The sequence below is a fragment of the Leptonychotes weddellii genome, chromosome X, assembly GCF_054177405.1.
Source record: "Leptonychotes weddellii isolate Sample4059 chromosome X, ASM5417740v2, whole genome shotgun sequence".
Classification (NCBI taxonomy): Eukaryota; Metazoa; Chordata; class Mammalia; order Carnivora; family Phocidae; genus Leptonychotes; species Leptonychotes weddellii.
The window spans coordinates 42,348,711-42,373,201 of NC_138385.1; the positions used below are offsets into that span (position 1 = coordinate 42,348,711).

The 24,491-nt window shown below is 36.4% G+C and overlaps 1 protein-coding gene across 2 annotated transcripts in view; it reads right to left on the reverse strand.

Annotated features, from left to right (window-relative positions):
* Window positions 1–24,491, reverse strand: part of LOC102727555 (protein diaphanous homolog 2) — a 687,910-nt gene that overhangs the window by 15,019 nt on the left and 648,400 nt on the right. Inside the window, exon 23 of one of the 2 annotated variants that reach the window (XM_081808541.1) lies at window positions 17,406–22,085. The exons of the other annotated variant lie outside the window; for it this stretch is intronic. Coding sequence (XP_081664667.1) covers window positions 22,021–22,085 — 65 coding nt within the window. The 3' untranslated portion in view covers window positions 17,406–22,020. Of the gene's footprint in view, window positions 1–17,405; window positions 22,086–24,491 lie in introns of those variants that run through there. 2 annotated transcript variants of the gene reach the window in all.

A 24,491-nucleotide genomic window follows, 5' to 3' on the forward strand; every position in this document is an offset into this window, starting at 1 on the left:
TACCCAACTTTTACATCAACATGGATGGGGCTGAAGGAGATTTTGCTAAGTGAAATAAGTCAAGCAGAGAAAGTCAATTATCATATGGTTTCACTTATTTGTGGAACATAAGGAATAGCATGGAGGACATGGAGAAGGAAGGGAAAAATGGGGGGGGGAATTGGAGGGAGAGATGAACCATGAGAGACTATGGACTCTGAGAAACAAACAGGGTTTTAGAGGGGAGGGGAGTGGGGGGATTGGTTAGCCCAGCGATGGGTATTAAGGAGGGCATGTATGGCATGGAGCACTGGGTGTTATACGAAAACAATGGATCGTGGATCACCACATCAAAAACTAACGATGTATTGTATGGTGACTAACATAACATAATAAAATTAAAAAAATAAATAAATTTAAAAATTTTTAGTCTATGTTTCATTTATTTCTACTCTAATTTTATTGTTTTCTTCCTTCTACTAATTTGGGTTTTGTTTGTTCTTCTTTTTCTATTTCCTTTAGGTATTAGGTTAGATTATTTATTTGAGATTTTTCTTATTTTTGAGGTAGGTTTGTATTGCTGTAAGCTTCCCTCTTAGAATTGCTTTGGGTGTGTCCCAAATATTTTGGACTGTTGTGTTTTCATTTTCATTTGTTCCCATGTATTTTTTTTATTTCGTCTTTGATTTCTTGGTTGACCCACTGGTTGTTTAGTAGCATGTTGTTTAGCCTCCATGAGTTTGGGTATTTTCCAGTATTTTTCTTGTAACTATTTCTAGTTTTATACGTTGTGGTCAGAAAAGACTCTTGATATGATTTGAATATTCTTAAATTTATTGAGACTTGGTTTGTGGCCCAACATGTGATGTATCCTGGAGAATGTTCCATGCACACTTGAAAGGAATGTGTATTCTGCTGTTTTTGGATGGAATGTTCTGTATATATCTGATAAGTTCATCTGGTCTAATGTGTTGTTCAAAGCTACTGTTCCCTTATTGATTTTCTGTCTGGATGATCTATCCATTTATGTAAATGGGGTGTTTAATAAGTCCCCTACTATTACTGTATTACTTTCAATTTCTCCCTTTATGTCTGTTAATAGTTGCTCTATGTACTTAGGTGCTCCTATGTTGGGTGTATTGATATTTACAATTGTTATATCTTCTTTTTTTTTTTTTTTTAAGATTTTATTTATTTGCAAGAGAGACAGAGAGCATGAGAGGGGGGAGGGTCAGAGGGAGAAGCAGACTCCCTGCCGAGCAGGGAGCCCGATGCGGGACTCGATCCCGGGACTCCAGGATCATGACCTGAGCCGAAGGCAGTCGCTTAACCGACTGAGCCACCCAGGCGCCCTACAATTGTTATATCTTCTTGTTGGATCTTTACCATTATGTAATGTCCATCTTTGTCTTTTCTTACAGTCTTTGTTTTAAATTCTGTTTTGTCTGATAAAGTATTAATACCCCATTTTTTTCACTTTCATTTGAATGAAAGATCTTTATCCCTTCACTTCAGTCTGCATGTGTCTTTAGGTCTGAAGCGAGTCTATTGCAGGTAGCATATAAATAAGTGGGTTTTTTTTGTATCCATTCCTTCACCCTATGTCTTTTGATTGGAGCATTTAGATCATTTATATTTAAAGTAATTATAGATAGGTATGTACTGTTGCCCTTTTGTTAACTGTTGTCTGATTGTTTTTGAATTTTTTCCCTGTTCCTTTCTTCTCTTGCTCTCTTCCCTTGTGATTGATGACCTGTAGTCTTATGCTTGGATTTCTCTCTCTCTCTTTCTCTTTTTTTGCACCTACTATAGGTTTTTGGTTATCATGAGGTTCATTTATAACATCTTAAGTATATAGCAGTCTATATTAAGTTGTTGGTTGCTTGAGTTCAAACACATTCTAAAAGCACTACATTTTTACTCCTCCCTCCATGTTTTATGTATATGTCATATTTTATATCTTTTTATTTGTGAGTCCCTTAACTATTTTTTGATAAAATTATTTTTAAAGATTTTATTTTAAAGATTTTATTTTTTTTTATTTATTTGACACAGAGAGAGACAGTGAGAGAGGGAACACAAGCAGGGGGAGTGGGAGAGGGAGAAGCAGGCTTTCCGCTGAGCAGGGAGCCTGATGTGGGGCTTGATCCCAGGACCCTGGGATCATGACCTGAGCTGAAGGCAGATGCTTAATGACTGAACCCCCAGGTGCCCCTGATAAAATTAATTTTAATACGTTTGTCTTTTAGCCTATACTAGCTTTTAAGTGACTGATCTACTACCTTTACTCTGTTTGCTTTTACTCATGCAATTTTTTCCTTTCATAATTTTCTTCTAATTATGGCCTTTTCCTCTTAAAGAAGTCCCTTTAACATTTCTTGTAAAGCCAATTTCATGGTGATGAACTCTCAGTTTTGTTTGTCTGAGAAACTATCTCTCCTTCAATTCTGAATGATAACCTTGCCAGGTAGAGCATTTCTGGCTGCAGGTTTTTACCTTTCAGCACTTTGAATATGTCGTACCATTCTCTTCTGACCTACAGTTTCTACTGCAAAATCAGCTATATGGGATTTCCCTTATATATAACTAGTTGCTTTTTCTTGCAGCTTTTAGGATTCTCTCTTTAGCTTTAATCTTTGATGTTTTAATTATTACATGTCTTGGTGTGGACATCTTTGGGTTCATCTTGTTTGGGGGTTCTCTGTGATTTTTGGACCTGGATGTCTGTTTCTTTCCCCAGGTAGGGAAGTTTTCAGCTATTATTTCTTCAAATAAGCTTTCTGCCCCTTTTTTTTCTCTTATCTTCCTCTAGGACCAGTATAATGTGATTGTATACCTGATGTTGTCCCAGAGTTCCCTTAACTTGTCCTCATTTTTAATTTTATTTTTTAAAAGATTTTATTTATTTATTTGACACACAGAGAGAGAGTGGGTGTGTGTGTGTGCATGCACAAGCAGCATGAGCAGGAAAGGGAGAAGCAGGCTCCCCACTGTGCGGGAAGCCCAATGCGGGGCTCGATCCCAGGACCCTGGGATCATGACCTGAGCCAAAGGCAGACGCTTAACCAACTGAGCTACCCAGGTGCCCTACCTGTCCTCATTTTTTAAAATTATTTTTTGTTTTTGCTGTTCAGCTTGGGTGCTTTCTATTACCCTGTCTTCCAGATCACTGATCTCTTCTTCTGCATACTCCAATCAGCTATTCATTCCTGCTAGTGTATTTTTCATTTCAGTTATTATATTCTTCAACTCTGACTGGTTCTTTTTTATATTTTCTATCTCTTTGTTGAAGTTCTCACTGAGTTCATCCATTGTTCTCTCAAGTCCAGTGAGCATCTTTAGGACCATTACTTTGAACTCTTTATTAGGTAGACTGCTTATCTCCAGTTCATGTAGCTATTTTTTTGAAGTTTTGTCTTGTTCTTTCATTTGGAGCATATTCCTCTGTCTCCTCATTTTGTTTTGACTTTCTGTGCTTGTTTCTATGAATTACATAGAAAAGTTATTTATCCTAGTCTTAAAGGAAGGGCCTTGTGTAGGAAATCTCTGTGTGTACCTGGTTGCTTTGGCTGGCTGGCTGGAGCTGTAGCAGGCACCGATTGGGGGTCCTGGGGCCTATGCACCAGGGCCACCCTAGTGGGATGGCTGGAGCTGAAGTGGGCTAGGGGTCCCAGGGCTCTCTACACAGAGGGCATCTTGGCAGGACAGCTGGAGCCAAAGCAAGTGCAGGCTGAGGCTCCTGGGGCATTCCTCTTAAGGGCACCCTGGCAAGATGTCTGGAGCAGAAGCAGGCATGGGCCAGGAGGTTCCACGATGTTCTGTCCAGGCGGCTCCCTGGCTGGATGGCAGTAGCTGAGGCAGGAATGAGCTAGGTGGTCCTGGGGTACTCCATGCAGGGGGTATCCTGGTGGAATGGGTGGAGCTCAGGTGGGCAAAGGGCAGGATGTCTTTGTGCAACTCCATGCAGGAGGTCCTTGGCTGGGAAGTCCTCAGATGCTCCATGCATGGGGTGTCATGGCAAGTCCTCTGGAGCTGAATTGGGTGCAGGCCTTCGGTGTCCCCGTATTTGCTTCACTGGGGCCACATTGGGGGGCTGGGGCTGATGTGGACTAGGGGCACAGGACTCACTGAGGTGGGAGGCTGGCTAGGGTACCTGGACCCTGCTTCTGTCTGCATTATCAAAGTGGAGAGGAAATGTAAATGTAAATGGCACTTGCCAGCACCTCTGGCCCCAGAGAGTGTTCCAGCAGCTTCCCTGCCATTTGGCAGATGCTCTAGGGCTGGCTCCTTTATATTCTAGTTTCCCTTTTAAGCTGCAGCTTTTATTCTGTGCCCCAGAGTGGAGGAATCCCCTCCCAGTCCCTCAGTACTATCCCTCCCCACTGCAGTTTGCAGCATCGGGGGTGGGATTCTCATGATTACCATGCCTCCATCTCTCCTGCCATTCTCTATGTGGTCCCTCTGTCTTTTGTTGTGCATAAGTTGTTCAGTCAGCCTTCAGTTCTTCAGGAGGAATTGCTCTATATGTAGGTGTAGATTCAGGATGTCTCTGCAGGAGGTGAGTTCAGGGTCTTCCAATATAACTATCTCAGACTGGAACTCATTTTTATTCTTTATGTAGCTAAATCTATTGATCTTTTACACTGTGATCTGTTCCTTTATTTTTAAGTTTAGAAAGCCTTTCTCTAGCCAGAGACATCTGATTAACATTCAACTGTCTCTTGTTTTGTAAGGTTTGTTTTTTTCCACATTTATCTATTTAAATGATCTAGAATTTATTTTGTTGTACAATGTCAGGCAAGTTTCCACATTGATTTCTTGTTTTCTTTTTTTTTTCTTTTCTTGCAGAGAGAAAATGGGTTGTCCCAGAACCCTTTGTTGAATAATCATGAATTTCTACACTGATTCATGATATCTCTTTTCATGTTAAATTATCTATACTAGTGTACATTTCTGTTCCATTGACCTAAACATCTTTCCAACTATTTTTGTGCCAATACCTTCTGATTTCATTCATAATATATTTTAATATCTGGTGGAAATAATCTTCTATAATTTATATTTTCATTTCGAAGATGTATTTTTAGGAAACATTTTGGAACTCTACATCATGTTATAATCACACATCTTGAAAACACAGCTTGAAATATAAACCCAATGGGTACTAACTACGCTATCTTAGTAAGGATAGGCAGATGTCTATTTGTTGAGTGCCAATGAGTCAAGTGACTCTAAAGTCCCTAATGATGTTTTTAAGAGTTCTCTTTAGGTTTCTCATTTTCTTAAAGACTTAACAAGCCTATTTCACTGTCTTCTGAACACTTTTTCCACCAGCTGACCACTTTTCTTCTGGAAATACAGCACAGGCCAGCACTAAGGAAAAGAGCAAAATCAATTCTATAAGAGATTTTCTAATATGCTTATTCTCATTATTTTTGCCTTGTCAAAAATTTGAATTGGAATTAAGGATACAGTTTTGTTGGCTGTTCAAAAAGTCTAGTGCTTCAAAGTTTGTAAACCTTATTTTCTCATATATTTTATAACGTTTGACAAATTTGGCTTCCACCAGATACCAACAGTATTAAACTATATCAACTTACTTTATTCCAATAAAATTGTATATATAGGTCACTGTGCAAAAATGGATGTCTAGAAGCCAATCAATTACCTCTACTTAAAAATTAAATAGTTCTAGCCCTATTCTAATCTCAATGACATCATAATGTTCTTGAAGCTAGAGTCAGATCATGTTGTATAATCTATATCCTTCATCACATGCAAATAAATCCATGCAAAGAAAACAGAAACCCAGATTACTGTGGTAGTTCATGTTGGGAGAAGAGATGAAAAGCTATTTTAATGAGAATGGTAATGGAAAGCAATAATATTAAAGAAGTTCAGAGGCTACTGTGACTACAGATACACAACTCCCATTAAATGTAATTGGAGTTAAGCACATGTAATGATAACAAAATAGACCCCTAAATGTCTTTCCAATTGGAAAATAAGCAAATCTGTTTCAGAAAATAGCATGTTTTTGTGTGGAAAATACAGTATTCTAATTGAGATGCACAAATTATCATCATATTGATATTGCTCAGGGTATGATGTTGGTATTCTTCTTATGCTTAGGGATATAGATCTGGGAGAGGTAACATCTGTACAAAGAATATGTTTCTTTTTCTCTTCTTAATGCTCAGCATTCATTATGTTATTAAAGGAAAAGTCTCAATAGTTGCAATGGATTTATTAATTCAGTAGCTGGTTATCAGCATGAAACTCTTGCTGTGCTAGGGGGAAAACAAATTATATTTTACAACATTGCAGTAGTGAGATTAAATCACTTTTCTATATTTCACTTTCTTCTTATCCTCCCTGCCAGGTAGTAACTCTATTCTCTACCTCTATTATGAACCTCATATTTTGCAAACTATCAAGTCTTGTAGTAATATAAAGGTACATTATCAAACAAACTCAATTATAGCAACTTTAGAAAGATTGAAATATGTGACAAAAGTAAAACCACTGAGTACAATAATATTATCTCAAGGCATTAAAAACAATCCATATTAAGCTACAAATGTGGAAAATATGCAAGACTTACTTTTACCTATCACAAACGTGATATTTTCATAACATGTATAATCAACCTCCTGGGATTTTAAATGACTAGCATTTACATAATTGATAACTTGAGCATTTCAAAGGATTTTACAAAAATGTGGCTCAGAAGAAAAATCAGTATATTGTTCAGTATTTCAACTGCCATAGACCTTGCTATTGATTATCTTTGGACTCAATGTCAAACCTAGTGAATAGATTTTTTTTAAATGTCCTTGGTTTTGTACTTTAGCCATGCATTATGTTTGCTTCTTTACTAGGACATGCAATTGGGCTTTAAGACAAATTTTCTTTCTATGAGGTTGAAAGTCTGATAATGATGCCTACATATCTGGAAAATATGGGGAACAACAACATATAAAAATATGAATAGTGTTAGAAAAGAGTTAGAAAAATCCCCAAGTAAATCATATATGTGAAACTTACACTGAAGAACAAACCAATAGAAACCACACAAATGATAACAGAGCTGCTCAGGTGTCTTTCACAGTGGATTACACATAGCAATTTCTCAAAAACTGTCCATTGATTAAGTAATCATCCAATCTTTAGCAATGAATCAGGAACTGACCCTTCAATTCACCTTCTGCTACACTGCTTAACACACAGGGAATATAATTTGCCATTAATATAAAGAAAGGAAAGGAAACCTTTTCTCCCTGCCTCCCTCCTTCCCTTCCTTCCACCCACCTACAAATTTTTACTGCATAAACTATCTGCAGAGTACCATAATAGACACTCTTATAAGTTATTAGAGAAGAAAGGATAAATGTACAAACAAACAACTATAACATAAAATATGTGGTTCTTATAGCATCTATTACAGTTTAAGTATGATGGCAGTTCAGAGAAGAGAAAAACCATAATCCCTTGAGTGCAGGAGTTGGGGGCCAGGGAAAACTTCGTCCCAATTAGGCTGTAAAGTATAGGTGGGATCTTAACAAGAAGAAATAGAAAGATAGCTGCTAATTTTTGATTAGAAAAAATGAGTTCTAGTTTCTTATATTGCTGACTATTTAACAATTTTTTCCTATGGGGGGGCATGAAAAGCAATGGATGTATAAAGGAGGAATCAGAATGTCTATATATATTTAATCTTTTTTCTAGGAAAAGGAAGAAAATAATAAAAGGACATATATTGAATTGGCCAGATTTGTAGTGATAGTTGTTTATATAAACACATGATTTTATTTTTAATATTTTTTGAAAAACAATCCTGAATGGTTTACAAAGACAGCAGTTCTGTTTAGAAAAACAAAACAAACCCAGGAAGAAAAAAACACCCAGCAGAAATGGGGTCTCTGGAATCATCTGGTTAGGTTCTGTTGTTGAAGCCTAGATAGCACTATCAAGAGTGGCAGGAGAAGCGCTGATTAAGGCATACACAGATTGCAGTGACCTGGGCCAAGAGTACTTGGCAAGGATGAGAGCTTGAGCAACCATTTGGGTTGGTGCAAATAAACTAGCTTTGAAATGACAGTGTGGATACAGGGTCAATTCATTCCTACCATCTGTCATCTCTGTGCCTTTCTACTCCATGTGTGACATAGATCCCTATGACTAAGATTATTAGGTATCAGCCATTTCTCCAACTTTGATTATATGATAGACAATACTCTGTCATTTTCTGTGGCAGTTGTTTGTGATCTGCCTGAGTTCTGTTGCTGATATGCTGACCTAGAATATACTCACCTGTCATCTGCTTTTGTTTCTGAATCACTACAGGATTATATATCTACTACTTTTGTTTTTAAAATGTACAACCTATCTCTTGGATCTGGACTACCTACTTCTTGCTGAGGATGTAAGTTTTAGAGCAGTCAGCCCAACTCCACAGCTTCAGTAGCCCCAGGTACTCCTGGGTTATATGAGCTCACTGGCTTCTATAGTAAGGCAGGAATGGCAGGCTTTCCCCTGCATCATGCCTCTATTTCCCAAAGCACCAGATTACAGAAAAATGCCACTGGCTATGATTTTGAGAAGAGAAGATATTAATCTACAACTTATAATTTGCAGGTCTATAAACAGGTGCTTTCCATTAGTTGTGTTCCCCATGTTAGCTTATACTTAATTACTTAACCAGTTGTATGGAGAAAGGCAACCTGTATGGTTAATATCACAGACACTTTAGCAGCTGCCAGTGCCATTGTTTTAAAACATAAACTGTCCCTTAAGGTAGAAGCCAGTCAGCAGTTGTTTTAAATATGAGCAATTAGGACCAAGTTAAAACATAGCTTGTTAATGTCATATTCATAACTGAGAGAAGTTCTTTTGTAATTTTAGTTTCTAAGACAATCTATGCACAACGTGAGTGCAGGCCAAGCCTATAGATGAGTAAAAATAGCTATTAACTAGCAACTTACTTCTCACATAAGAATTCTCAAAGAATCTTCCCTGATTTTTAAGTCTACTGGATAAAGCCAGTCCTTGCATTATCAGACAAATGCATAAATAGGGATGGCTGTATATCGGTGTTCTTTGCAACATTATTTTAGCAACATTATGAAAATCATAAATAGCCTGTCCATCATGAGATTAGATAAAGGACGGAACCCACATACATAGGGATACAATGAAGCCACTCTAAATTATCATACAGATCTATATGTGCTTGACAGAAACATTATAACGTGGAAAAGGCAAGTTACAAAAGAGCAAATTCTATTCTTTTTTTTTTTAAAGATTTTATTTATTTATTTATTTATTTATTTATTTATTTATTTATTTATTTATTTAGCAAGCATGAGCTGGGGTAGGGGCAGAGGGAGAGGAGAGAGAGAATTGCAAGCAGACTCTTTACTGAGCGCAGAGCCTGACACGGGGCTCAAACCCACAATCCTGAGATCATGATCTGAGCCGAAATCAAGAGTCTGATGCTTAACCAACTGAGCCACCCAGCTGCCCCTTATATTCTTATTTTTGAAAATAAGAATTAAAACTTTTAGGAGTTTGGAAGAATATACACCAATAAAAGCAGTGGTTATCTCTGAATGGTGGGATCATGATTATTTTTTCCTTTTTTATATTTTTCCATGTCTGAATTTTTGGCATTGAGCATGATTAACTTGGCAAATTAGGGAAACAACCTATGTAGGATGTAAAATCTTCAGGTTTCAGATAAAAAGCACATACTGTTCTCAACTTAAAAAGCAGTCTAGGATTCAATAATCTGAATTAATTCATTGTTGATTATACTATCACTAAGTATACTATAATGGGAAAAAAAAGACAGAAATCAGGTACCATTTTCTGTCCTGCTTAAATAAGGGCCATAGAGTGTTCCCCGATCAGAAAGTAATGGCTTACAAGTCTGCTGGTTTTAGAGCACAAATACATTTGTCTTTATACACTGTTGTCATTTATGAAAGTATTTCATGAATTTTAGATTCAAAATTCTAAAAGTTCTATTCTTAAGAGGTAAACCTAGACATTGTCTCTCTCCAAGAAGATTAGTAAAAATACAGAAAGATAAGGAGGTATGTCATGACAGCATCTATATAGAGTTTTACTTCAATGGCAACAACAAATGGACTTAAAACTTGCTTTGTAGCAACATGTTACCTACAGATGAGAAATTAAAATAAGTCTGTCCTTTGATGGTAAACAATACTGACCCATTTTCAACAAGACATACATACTGGGTTATTCTTCCTGGTTAATGTGTGGGGATGGAGAAAGGATTCTTGGCATAAAGCATTATACTCTTTCTTACCACGATTTGTACTGATACAAGATATAATGATGGAATAAAGTTAAGCTAACTGGTATATGTAGTCTTTGAACTTATTAATGTATATTACTAGACACAGTTTTTCTAATAAAATGGGCCACCCTCACATTTATGTATTTGCAAAATGAATTTTCCTAAGCATCAGTTTCCACATCTGCAAAATGATGATAATAATAGTACTTACATTGTAGAGTATCAACAGAATTACGTGGCCCATATTAATCTTTTGATAGCCATGAAACACACACACACACAAGAATTGGTCAGCAGTCCAAACAAAAAGTCGTTTCTATCTCCAACAGGTATCCACACTTTATTACAGATAGAAGTTCAAATCTTTGGTCTGTCACTTAATAGCTATGTTTTCCTAAACTTATTTTCCCCTTTGTGGACATGAAAATAATTAAAAGAATAGTTACAAGGACTAAATGAGGCAATAATGTAAAAGGACCAGAATGGCATCTGATACAGACTAAATTTATATTTGATATTATAAGAGTCACATTACAAAGATTACAGTATCAAGATGTTATATTTTTAAAAGTCTAGACAGCCTCATTATGGAGATGATGACACGTTTTAGTCAGTTTCGGGACATGAGAAAGAATCAAACAGAAAACAAAGTCTTTTCCAGATTAGTCTATAAAAACAAAGATCAGTTAGGAAATCAGAATTTATCAATGTTCAGAATTTTTATTTATTTCATAAAACATCATGGGCTGGGACATTTTTATGCCCTTGGGAAGCAAAGAAAATCTTTTAAAACAATTTATTTATTTTTCTTATTGTCATCCAGTGGGTAGAGAAATATTGCTGGGCTGCTTTCTATTACTTCTCTGCTTTAGCATTTCAGTTGTCTAAACAGATTTTAGAGATTATTTCTAGAGATTCTAGCCTGGCTTGAATGATGTATCTAGTAAAACTGGTCACTCATTTTTTTTTTTTTCTAGAGGTAATCCAATGACCTTTAATTTGGTTTCCCGAGTAGACTTATTCACTGGAAAGAAGGAGCCTTGCCATCATAACCAGGGTCTATTCCCATGTCAGGTAAATTTCCCTCTGCCCAAAAAATGGCCTGGAATTTATTTCAATAATCCTTTCTTGAATAGTGACTATGTGCCTCGCATAGTGCCAGAGATAAATGAGCCAGTCTCTTCTTTCAAGGGAGGTAGTATGAAGCGATTGTGGCCTTGTCATGTAGAAGTTAGTCTGATGAAATGTGTTAGGGCTTCTTCTGTAGTCTGCTACACAGCTGTCAGTGAGTCAGTTTTAGAACCTAGATTATATTATATCCCCTGATATAAAAGTGAAAAGTCTCAGCCATTTCTCAAGATATTTTCACTTAAATGGGGGGGGGTAGCATGTAAACCTAATTAGAATAGTTACAGTGAATACTATGATTAGGGGTATACTTTTTAGGAGCACAGAAAAGGAACACTTAGCTAAGCCTTAGGGGAAGCATCTCTGAGAAGCCTTTCTAGAGAAGGCAATGTCCTAACCAATTTTTTAAAAAAGATTTTATTTTTAGAGAGAGAGAAAGAGCACGAGCATGGGGGAGGGGCAGAGGGAGAGGGAGAAGCAGACTCCCCACTGAGCAGGGAGCCCCACGTGGGGCTCGATCCCAGGACCCTGGATCATGATCTGAGCCGAAGGCAGAGATGCTTAACCAACTGAGCCACCCAGGCACCCCTGTCCTAACTGATTCTTAAAGGATGAGGATGAATTAGCCTGGATGAAAAGTATATTCCAGGCAAAGGAGACACTTGAAGGAATGGGAGAGAAAAGATGAAAAAAATGTGTGTGACTACAAGCAAATCAGTGTTGATTAAAAGCAGGAGACTATGGGCTCAGGATAGAGAAGTAACATCCAGATAATGGATGGTCTCATGTGCCATCTTAAGGCTCTTGGACTTTACATGTACAATAAGGAGTGGAACTGTTAAGATAGTTCAATTTGGTGATCATGTAGTGGAGGGGCTTAAAGGTGACAAGACAAGAATTAGGGATTAACTGAATACTGAGAATAAAGAGTTCAAAATAATTCTAAAATTCTAGTTTATATATTTGGGAAAATGGTGGTCCCATCAACTAAGGGCGTACAGGAGGAGTTGTACTCAAGGAGAAGATGATGAGTTCAGTTCAGGATGTTTAAAATTGGAGATGCCCTTAAGATACCCATGTGGAGCTGTCCAGCAGGCAGCTAAATATTACAAGGCTGAAGTTCATGGGACAGGTCTGGAAAGAGTATGAGAGACTTGGGAGACTTATCATATAGATGGTAATTGAAGCTGTCACTCAGGAAAGTATGTAGAGTAAGAAGAGCAGTGGGCTGATGATCATTTCCTGGAAAACACTAATATTTAAGAGATGACCATAGAAAGAGAAGTCCATGAAGAAAACAGCAAGTATTCAGAGAGGTACAGAATGAAACGTTTGAGCACATGTTATGGAATCTAAGGAGTAAATAGTTTGAAAAATGCAATAAGCAATAGTATAAAATGCTGCAGAAAGATGCAGTAAAATAAAAATTGAAAACTATCAGCTTTATATCAGAAATACGAACATCATTAGAGACCATAATGAGAACAATTTCAGTAAAATAGGGGGAGGAGAGGCCATATTGCAGAAGGTTGAGGAGTAAGGGGAGGTAATGAATATAATTTATACTTCCATTTCCCATGACCATGAAAGAGGTGATATTTTCATAGAGGAAAAACACTTTACTCAGGTCACTATATCTGATATGCTTAACACCACTTCTAGGTGAAACTGTCATGCTCATAGTTTTTTACTTAGGGAAGCAGCACTGAATAGGCTCTTTTTTTTTTTTTTTTCCCCAAAAGAAGCCACTGAATGGACAATGATGGGCATCTGACCCCCTCAATGGCAGCTAATTCATAGGCTGGCTAGTAACACATGACATACCTTGTGATGAAAGGAACTACTCAATAGGGTAATAAACAGGCTGAAAGAGAAATAGAAAGGAATGAACAAACAGAAAGAAGTGAAATCCATTGTTTCTTAAGGTGTCCTGAATAAGTTTCTGCTCTAAAGGAGTTCAATATAACGAAGACATGAATTACATGACATAATTCCTAATGTTGGGGTCAACTTCATTCAAAAAATAGACAATAAATCTTACTAGGCCATTATTTCTTAATGCAAGGTATATTTGAAGTTTTGTACATTCCTTTTTATGTAAAAAAATGTTGACATAAGCATATTCTGTATTATTACTTTATAAGTAACCAGTGTATTGCTCATGGATATGTACATTTGTTTGTTTGTATTACATGAAAACCAAGCAACATCATGGTGTACTGAACTAATGAAATTTCACAATTATATGATAAAATTTTTCAGAGTTGAGTCATCCCAGAATATGATACTATTTTCACACCATGGCATAGGTTAGCTGGACATATAAAGACCTGTGACAAAGAAGTCAATGCCACCTTCATGATGTAAGCAGACCTATAATGAGAATGTGGTCTTTGTAGAGCAACTTGCAATTGTTTATTAGCTGTAAATAGAGGGGTAAACGTGCACTGAATGATTTTTTTCTTTTTCTTTTTTTTTAAAAGATTTTATTTATTTATTTGACAGAGAGAGACACGTGAGAGAGGGAACACAAGCAGGGGGAGTGGGAGAGGGAGAAGCAGGCTCCCCGCTGAGCAGGGAGCCTGATGTGGGACTCGATCCCAGGACCCTGGGATCATGACCTGAGCTGAAGGCAGACGCTTAATGAATGAGCCACCCAGGCACCCCCAATGATTTTTTTCTGTTCCCAATTCTGGCAATAAATGGATTAGATGTCCGTATTATGAAAATTTCAATCCTACCTTTGTCTTCATGTGAGCAAGGCAACTTTACAAAATTATCAAGTTGACACCCTATTAAAACTGGAATTTGAGAACTGCTTGATACCAGAGTTTATTCAATGTGGTGTCTGATGATCCTAAGATGAGAAAGCCTTAAAGTTATTAATACCATTTTTTCCAGTCTACTTCTACAATAGAGACTCTGCATTGGTATCAGTGAAGTCAAAATATATAACTGGATCCAAATCTAAATCTTTCTACTATAAAATCTAGCATTGGGGTGCCTGGGTGGTGCAGTTGGTGAAGCATCCAACTCTGGGTTTCAGCTCAGGTTGTGATCCAAGGGTTGTGAGACCAAGCCCCGAGTCAGGCTCCACACTCAGTGCAGAGTCTGCTTGAGTTTCTCTCTCCCTTGCTCTCTGCCCCTCCCCCCTCTAAAATAAATACATAAATCTCAAAAAAACTAGCACCAGTAGACATATTAATGTTAATTTTATTTTTATCTGTTTTATAGTTTTATTAAAATTGTTAAGGCAGTTTATGCCTATTTTTATATTTGTTGATGTTTAAGTAATAATATATTAAGCATAGTTTTAACTCAATCACCGAAGACCCAAAAGAATTAGATTCCTATTAAAATGAATCTATAGATCTACTAATTTTACCACTACTAAAATCTGAGAAACAAGGTACTGGCTAGACTAATCACTACACCCAGACTTTCCTCCATTCAACTCATCCTCCAACATACTTTTCAGAACAGTCTTCCCAAAGAGACCTTACTCCCCAACTCAAAAAGCTACAGTGAATTTAAAACAAGACTAATTTGGCCTCAACTGAAATTTGAAGTGGTGAAAAAAAAAATGACAACACTAAAAATTATAACCAGTTAACTCCCAAAAAGACTTTGGGGGGCTCACAGATTAAAATTCACTGCAAAGGCATATGAAAATAAAAGTAAACAGATTTGTTTATCCAAAAGTAGCTCAGGGATATGAGAATATATGTTGTACACCTGAAACTAATGTAACATTGTGTGTCAACTATAATTCAATTAAAAAAATATGTGCATAATAAATCTGACTCTAAAATTTGTGGCAGCTAAGTAAAGGAGAAATTTATGGATGATATACTTTCTATTTTTGTTAGTTTGTTTTACACAAATCCTACTATATCCAATCTGATTTTCCCCTCTTTTCTACTACTCACCCTTAAATCTAGTTAGGCTGGCTTTATAATTTTTCCATGAAGACACCTATACATATTCCAGATTTTTATGTGTCCACCTCTGCCTTCTCCCTCCTCTCTATTAAACTCTACCCATCCTTCAAAGCTCAGTTCAAACCTCACCTTCCTGACCTCTCTGGCCTTCATTGATCTTTCTTTCCTCTAGACTCTGATATCACACAACTCAGCTTTTAATTTTAGCCAGTTTCACACTTTTCACTATCTTTCACTGCCTTTTCAAGAATGTGTCACTTTTATCTTTTTATTAGCTTTCTCAATACTAAATAGCCATTCAACAGATACCTATTGGTTCCTTCTCTGAACAAAACTTTTATTGAGGACTTATAGATATAAATGTACCATTTGTTCCTCTATAGACATATTTGTATGAAACAATAAATAGTCTCAGAACTCTACCTTGCCTTTTTAATACTTTCTTTTACTAAAGGTCTAATTGTATAGCTTTGTGTTTTTAGGGGATTTGAGGCAAAAGGATATATATGGTTAGACTGGGGAGGAGTACATAAAATGACATTTAGCAGCACTGAGAGCTCCAATGTTGACCACATAAAAACAGACGACTTGATGGGAAACATTGTTCCTTAGAAGACTCTCTTCTGACCAACCACATCATAATCTCATTCTGAGAGGCTCTATTTTATCCTATTCTGAGCACTAGTTGCAAAATTCAATAACCATACATATCAGAATTTCAATTCAAATGCATTACTTTGTATGCATTACTTCTAAAACAGTAGTGAATACTTTCTTATAGATTAGAATAACTAGACCGTGTAAAAAATACAATTCCTATAAGTATAAAATGTTATACTATATAAATAAATGTATTCTTTTATTTTCTCTAGTAATACAAATAGAGTGAGATTCTATTGAAAATACTGGCTGTGTTCCATGATGACTGTATTTATGAATGGGTCTATTCTGAATTGATATCACATTCTTGCCTAAAGGATTAGGACTTTTCTTTCAGTTGCTATTTTCCTCGACCTCACATGAAATTGTTGACAATTATTTCTTCCACGAAACTCTCTTCTCTCTTGGCTTGCATATTACCACTCTTTCTTAATTTTCAAATTACCTCTTTGCCTGGTCCTTTTCTGTTTCTTTTATAAACTACCATTCTTTTCCTTGTTCCTTATATGTTAGTAATTTTCAGGGTTTTATCCTTTGTGCTTTCCCATATTACTCTATATACTTTCCATGAGCAATTCTCTATGGGTATATTCACCTACTTGCAAAACTTCAACTCTATCTACTCTACCTCCTTTATGCTAATGGATCTCAATTCTACATTCCTTGGGCTCTAGGCTACAGCTTCATTCACCTTCTAAATATTTTTCCTGATTGCTTTGAACCTACCTCATTTTCAAGATCCAAACTGAAATGATTTCCTTTTCTTTGATCCTATTCTCTCCTTCTCACGTCTCCTTATTTTGATGAATGGAACCATGATATGGATTGAATTGGGTCCCCACCCTCAAATTCTTATGTTGAAACCCTAGCCCCCCACATTACCTTAGAATATGGCTTTATTTGAAAATAGGGTCTTTACAGAGGCAGTCAAGTTAAAATGAAGTCATTAGTGTAGGCTATAATCAACAATGATTGGTATTCTTATAAAAAGGAGGAATTTGGAAATAGACACTCACAAACAGAGAACACCATGTGAAGATGAAGGCAGAGATCAGGGTGATGCTTCTATAAGCCAAAGAATGTCAAAGATTGCCAGCAAACCACCAGAAGCTAAGAAGGTGGCCTGGAACAGATCTTTCCTTAGCACCTTCAGAGGGAGCATGGCCCTGCCAACACCTTGATCTTGGACTTCTATCCTTCCAAGTTATGAGACAATAAATTTCTGTTGTTTAAACCACTTAGTTTGTGGTACTTTGTTATAGCAGGCCTAGAAAACTAATAGAGCCATCATACACCAAGTCATAAAAATGAAAACAAGAAGCCAAAAAAAACCCCAACCATCATCCTGGACTCCTTTCTTTTTTTCACCCTCATATTCAAGTGTTCAATAAGTTCAGTTCTTTCTAACTCCTAAAGTATTCTTGGATCAGTTTCTTCATCATCATCATCTCCACTGCCATTTTTCTAGGGCAGGCTTTCTTCCATTGCCTAGGCTCATAATAGACCCCTTTTGAATCTCTCCTGCCTCTAGCCTCATCCCCACCCCATCAATATTACATGTTGTTAGGAGAGTCTGGAAAAGAAGCTGGAAATGACTCCTTATCACCCATGCAATAAAGAAAAAAATCCAACTCCTTAGTATCCAAGGTCTTTTAAGACAATTCATTTTACCAGCTTCTCATACCTATGCTTTAGTAGTGCTGAGCTGCTTGCTCACCCTTGAATATATCATGCTCTCCTATTGCCTCCACACATGCTGTTTACTTTCTTGAAACATGCTTCTCTTCCTTTTTCCTTTCATGCCTAAGAAACTCCTACTAATCTGTTAAGATTAAGCTTGAACTTTATACTGTGACCGTCCTTGTGCTATCTGTCTCCCCCACTTTACTGTGAGCTCTAGAAAGGCAGGGATTGGCATTTGCATCTGTAACCTTGGTGCCTGGAAATATATTAGAATGAATACACAAATGAATATGTCCTTTTGTTTATCCACAAAGTGAAAATATTAGAGCATAATATTCATGAATAAGTTTCTGTGTGTGTATTAAAACTATTCTTTAGGGTAAGTTAATTCAGTTATGATTGTTTTTTGGTAAAGAGGGCTGGCCATATCTGTCTTTCATAGTTCAGTATATACTGCAAATCTTTTAGTTTTTCTGTGTGCTTTGAAACCTCCAATGAGAGAGTTCTATTGAAGATCTGTTAGTTCAGTGGTCACTATAGGGTAGAGTTAAATTCATCTTTCTACTCTTTAGATCTTTAAAATTTTTTTTAGGTCTGTCAACTCTCCTCAGATATCTTGTAAAAGAATCAAAAGCAGTTAGTTTGCTGCTATAGTCATATAGTGACATAGGAGAAATGAAACACTGCATTACTACACAGAAGGCCTAGTTGCTACTTTCTACTTCAATAACCAAATGTTTGGTTATTGATACCACTTTATTTTGATACCACTTTATTTTATGAAGGGAAAGGGTTAAATGATCCTCATTTCTACTAGGTTGCATAAGTTGTTTAATAAAACTCCACTCTCCCCCAATCCAGTGAGTTCCCTTATCTTGTATTACTGCCTCCAGGTAGCTAATGCTTGAGCACATTTTTATTATCTTTAAATAGTAAGAAAACCATTCCCAGTTATGCATATCTCCCTTTTCTTTCTCCCTAGGTAGGGACAGGGCACCAACATACACATATAGAGCTTAGTTAACACATCACAAAAAACATATTGCCAAAAAATATTCAGGGTTTTCTTGTGAAACAGTAGCAAGTCCCTTTGGACCACAGCACTGGAAGTGTTCCACTAAACCTTTAATGTGAATTTGCTCAATGGGACCGTGCATACAGGTGTAGAACAATTATTAGATTTGATATCTGAATGAGCTCAGGTTCCCATTAGAGTCTGACTGCTTCAATGACCCCATTATTTTGTTTCCACTACTCCCAGAACTGATCAATTTAATTATTCTGACTAACGAAACATTTAGGACATGAATTTCTGATTTGTTTTAAACCATATGGGACATCTAAAAGTGCTTCACTTAAAGAAAATCACAACATAGAAGAAATGACTATGAGAATATGTTAGATGCTTAGAAGTAGGGCAGGGCCAAGATCCACACTGGGTACACAGATACTGTCTTTCCCGGAATGGTCCTCTCTTTAGGTTACTCCTAATGACCAGTTACATCTTAGCAATTTCATTCTTCCCTGGAATACTAAAAACAGAAAGCATTAATTTGGCAATGGGGGTAAGGGCACAGAGGCAGTTGAACTAAAATCATGTGCTCCCTGCTATAATACATTCAGATCCTTAAAACAGCTAATGTCCACAAGGGCAAATAAAACACTTTTCAGAGTAAGCCAATTACAGAGATTCTTTGGCAAGGAGAATATAGAACAAGAAAAGTAAGAAAACGGAACTAACTTTAGAGCTGATGTATAAGGACTATGGCCTTTTACAGGTAGAAAGTAAGATCAAATTATATTTCTTAATAAAAAGCATATCACCTTTGAAATACTGGATTTTGACATTAACTTTAGTTGAAGTGGTATATTAGGAATAGTATGCACCTTGGTAAGAAAAAAAATACACTATTTGACACAGACATATACTGATTCTGGTAAGTCACAGTTACTTCATAACTGGCATTCTCACAAGCAACTCCAACATCACCCATTCTTTCAGTTTATATTAATGAGTATTAAAAAGTTATGTGTTTACCTAAAGGAAAAGAAGGCATAAAAGTATTACTGGTCTCTAAAATTTTACAGATGTCAGTTTATTTCTCATCAGTGAATGCATCTGTCCTTAAAAAGAATCAAAGTGACATCAAAATGGTCCCCTTTACCCCTTGTATCCTTTCACTAATGATATGTAATGGCTGCTGAGCCTGCATTAAATGTGTTTGTGTCCAATCCTATTCCCATCATTTTACAATTCAATCTGATTTCTTTAAAAAAAAAAGGAAGTCACAGGAAATGAGCACAAGTTCCTGCTTTGAGGCATTCCCTGACATTGGCCTTCACTTTGTACTTCTGCTCAAAGTGCCTAATTTGACAAAGCACACAGAGAGTCAGGAGATAATTCTCTTTACCTCCTTTCCAAAACTGTCTGACAGGAGTCAATAGTGATTCTTTCCAACAGCTACAATCTAACAATTTTAGATGAAAATCTGGGGAAGCTTTCTAGCTATTCCTTACATTATTTTATTATAGAGGGGTGTAAAAATGCATTTGCCTCAGTGGGCTTATTCTCCTCCTCTGGTCCAACTCAATCCAATTTAACAGTTGGCAGTTTAAATAACAGAAGTTACAGGCTGCCGTGCACAGACGCTTTGCATGCCACTTGAAAGCAAAGGATTCAGAGATGGAAGCAAAAAATGGAAAGAAAAAAAGCAGCTTCTCTTCTATAAAAGAATTTCTTTAATAACAGCAGCTGGAAAAAAATTCTCTGAGCTTGTGTCCTTCCCCTACTGTTTTATATAAAGCAGCTATCATACTTTTTTCCCTAGGCTACATCTACTGACAGACTGTCAAAAGCAAACAACTTTTCACCTTATATTGCAATAATCATGCACTGTATTTTTAATGCACTCAAAACAAATTTTCTTATTATAACATCACAGTGACAATCCTCCCAAAATGCTCAATGTAAAATGATATATTTTAAATACGATAATCATAAAGGCAGCCTATCCATAATTACTCTTTTTAGGTTAAGTAAAATATCGACATTTTTTATTCATGTTTAGGTTAACATTTGCAATTCAGCTTTTTGCAATATTTAAATGGAATTGAATGTGTTATGGAAAAACTTTTAAGAAAAGAGCAAACGTTAAAACTTGTTCTTTCTTGAGTAGGTTGTCATCCTTACTGTCCACCCATTGCTTTCATCATGTAACATTAGAGAAAAACTCAGATTTGATGCTAACTGGATGAGCCTATGATTTATTACATGTTAGCTAAGTCTATATCCACCAACTGTGACTCAACTCAATTTTGAATTTACTTAATTATTATATAGAAAGAATGTCTATTTTTATACAATGTGCTACAATTACAAGGATTAATAGACATAATTCACAAGCTTCTGACACATTCAGATTATAAATTGGTTAGTGTGGGGGCGCCTGGGTGGCTCAGTTGGTTAAGCAGCTGCCTTCGGCTCAGGTCATGATCCTGGGGTCCTGGGATCGAGCCCCGCATCGGGCTCCCTGCTCTGCAGGAAGCCTGCTTCTCCCTCTCCCTCTGCCTGCCTCTCTGCCTACTTGTTCTCTCTCTCTCTATCTCTCTGTCAAATAAATAAATAAAATCTTTAAAAAAAAATTGGTTAGTGTGAAGGAAGGGGAGGGATCAAATCTGTCATAGTATCTTAATATATATAAACTACATATACATTTGCGCATATAAACTAACTTTGGGAGCAATGATGATGTCTGTAACTTTAAATGCCAATATTCTATAGGTTAGGTCTGAGGGGAGGCATGGCTCAGAAAAATAAATTATTAATAAGTATATAAATAAATGCCTTAAGTGCCTTCCTGTCGAATTATGAAAAATAGCTCTAATCTTGCTATGCACTCCTCCCCTACTAGCTCAGTTTTTGACTCTCGGGCTTTGAAGCACTCTAGAAGGGAAATTAGTTGATATTTTGCACCACATGGTTACCTTCCCTAAGCATCTCCAGCTTCTATAGCATTTTTAGATGCACCATTACATTATCCACTCCAGGATTCGGTATAGTTTGCTTCCTCTTTGTCTGTCCTTCAGCAAGAGAGTTTTAACTAGTCACCATTTTATCATGAACCTGAAGACCAACTATCCCTGTACTTTTGCTTTTCTTGGGCTAAACATTTTCAAACATGTCCATCCCTCATCATAGATTCAAGCAAAAGAGGCACCTGGGTGGCTCAGTCTGTTAAGTGCCTGCCTTTGGCTCAGGTCATGATCCCAGGGTCCTGGGATCGAGCCCCTCACTGGGCTCTCCACTCAGCGGGGAGCGTGCTTCTCCTTCTGCCTCTGCTGCTCCCCCTGCTTGTGCTCGCTCTCTCTCTCTGTCAAATAAATAAATAAACTCTTTAGAAAAAAGATTCAAGCAAAAAGGAGTTTTTGATACCACATCAGTTCTCAATCCATGCAGGTCACTAAAGTGTTTTTTTTTTTTTTTTTTTTTTGAGATATCTATTTCTAAAAAGAACCTTATGAACTTGGATAATAATTTGGGGATAACCATTGAAACATGGAATTTTAGAGCTGGAAGGGAATTTATGGATTACATGAAGATTAACCTCTCATTTTATAGATGATGATACTGACTTCCAGAAAAGAGAACTAACTTGTTATAAATACTCTGCACAATGAAGATATGGAACTGAGAAGCTTAAAGTAGGGAAAGGGATGTAAGATAATGAACCATATAACCATAATTATTCTATCATTCATTTATTGGATAATATATAATCACAATTTTATAAAATATGTAGTCATGAAGAGAGATAATATGACAGATATTCTGATGATCCTGTATGATAACCATTCTAAAGAAAGTAATTAGGGAGTAACAATAAGTTTAAAACTCCTGTAATTTTATAACACAACATTCAGTATTTTAGTTCTTTGGTAAGGAAAAGTCCACTGGATCCTATATATAAATCCGATAATGACGATGTTTTATATATATCTCCTATAAACACATTTATATCATGTACTGCCCACAAAGTCCTTAAAGTACACATTTACACAAAGACCTGAAAAGAAAAGAACACAGCTGTCTGGGCTAATGTCTTGGTGAGATACACTTTGGGATGGGTAGATATATGTACCTAGACACAAACATATGTAAATATATCTATATATGTATATATTTGATGTTTGGCCCCACATCTTTATTAAAAGGCATTAGATTTCTGTATAGTTTAGACTGAAAAGTTAAAAGCTCATCTACTTGCAAATTTAAGTTAGAAAAGTCAGTGCACTGCCCTCTCTGGTAATTTCAACCTGTTCCACATTGTTGATGGAAGGAGCTCAGAGCTGCTGGTATCATGTTAATGTTCACTGTCATTGCTTTTTATCAATCTTTATCCTAATCTTAATGTTATTTACATACAATATGTGTTTTAGTATTTGAGATACTGTTTGTACGGTTTTGCTGTGAGCTGGGTATTTTAATTTAGGTTGAATGGTAATAAACTATGATTCAAAGCCAACTGTCAGAGGAAAAAGTTAAATGGGAGGTCTGTTTCATAAAGTCTCTATTTCCAGTTATTCTCTGATAATGTACAGTGAGCTGTACATTATCAACAGAAGTATTTAGAACTTGACTAGAAAGCAATACCTTTTTTGCATGCATTCTTTATGCCACTTATTTTTGGATACCTGTTTTAAAATGCTATAAATGTTGTTCCTTTCACTGATTTTAACTCAAATTCTTTTTCTGTACAACTACCTTCTTTTTTTTTTTTTTAAAGATTTTATTTATTTATTTGACAGAGAGAGAGACAGCGAGAGAGGGAACACAAGCAGAGGGAGTGGGAGAGGGAGAAGCAGGCTTCCCGCTGAGCAGAGAGCTGATGCTGGGCTCCATCCCCGGACCCTGGCATCATGACCTGAGCTGAAGGCAGACACTGAACGACTGAGCCACCCAGGCGCCCCTGTACAACTACCTTCTTATCAAGGTTTCTTACTCCTGTGAGCCACAAACATAGTGTGACTAAAAGCAAAAGAAGATGGAAGTCTGTGTATACATGGTTTACATATATGAATCTTATTACATTATAGTCACATTTCCTATTTCTAAAATATTTACCTTTCCTCCCAGACTCTTCCTTTTTTTTGTTCAAATAAGACTGTTTTTCAGTTCATCTTTCTATGTGCTTCATACAAGTACCCCCTCCTTCCCCCACCTTAAAATATGGGTTATCATCTGGTGCACATTTCCAATCTCAGTTAACATTCCAGCAGTCACATAGAAGCTAGTATTGCAATCATCCCAATGCAGCCTTAATAATATATGATGAGTCAGAAAACATTCTCATAGTTAATATACTTTATTGTACTAATTACCCCTTGATGCTTCTATTTAGTCCTTATCACTTGCTATTTATGATTTTCCACACCTTATTTCAAAAGTTTCCTTGTTTGCCTTATGTGTTGTATTATGTAATGCTATCTTAATTTCCTGTTGTAATTAGTCAGCATGTCAACATCATGCACTAATTTAAATAAAACTTCCAATTTTTTTATCAGCTCATAAGTTTTATTTTTTAATTTGATTATGTAGCTCATAAGTTTTATTTAATTGAAATCATTAAGTAGACAATCTTGCTTCATGTTTGGATTCCACTTAAATTGCTTATATAATTTTGAATTGCTTTGTATCAAATCTTCTATATGCCCTTATAATAATTTTTATAGCAACAGTATACATTAAATGAGGAAAAGCAGCACACTTTTTTAAAAAA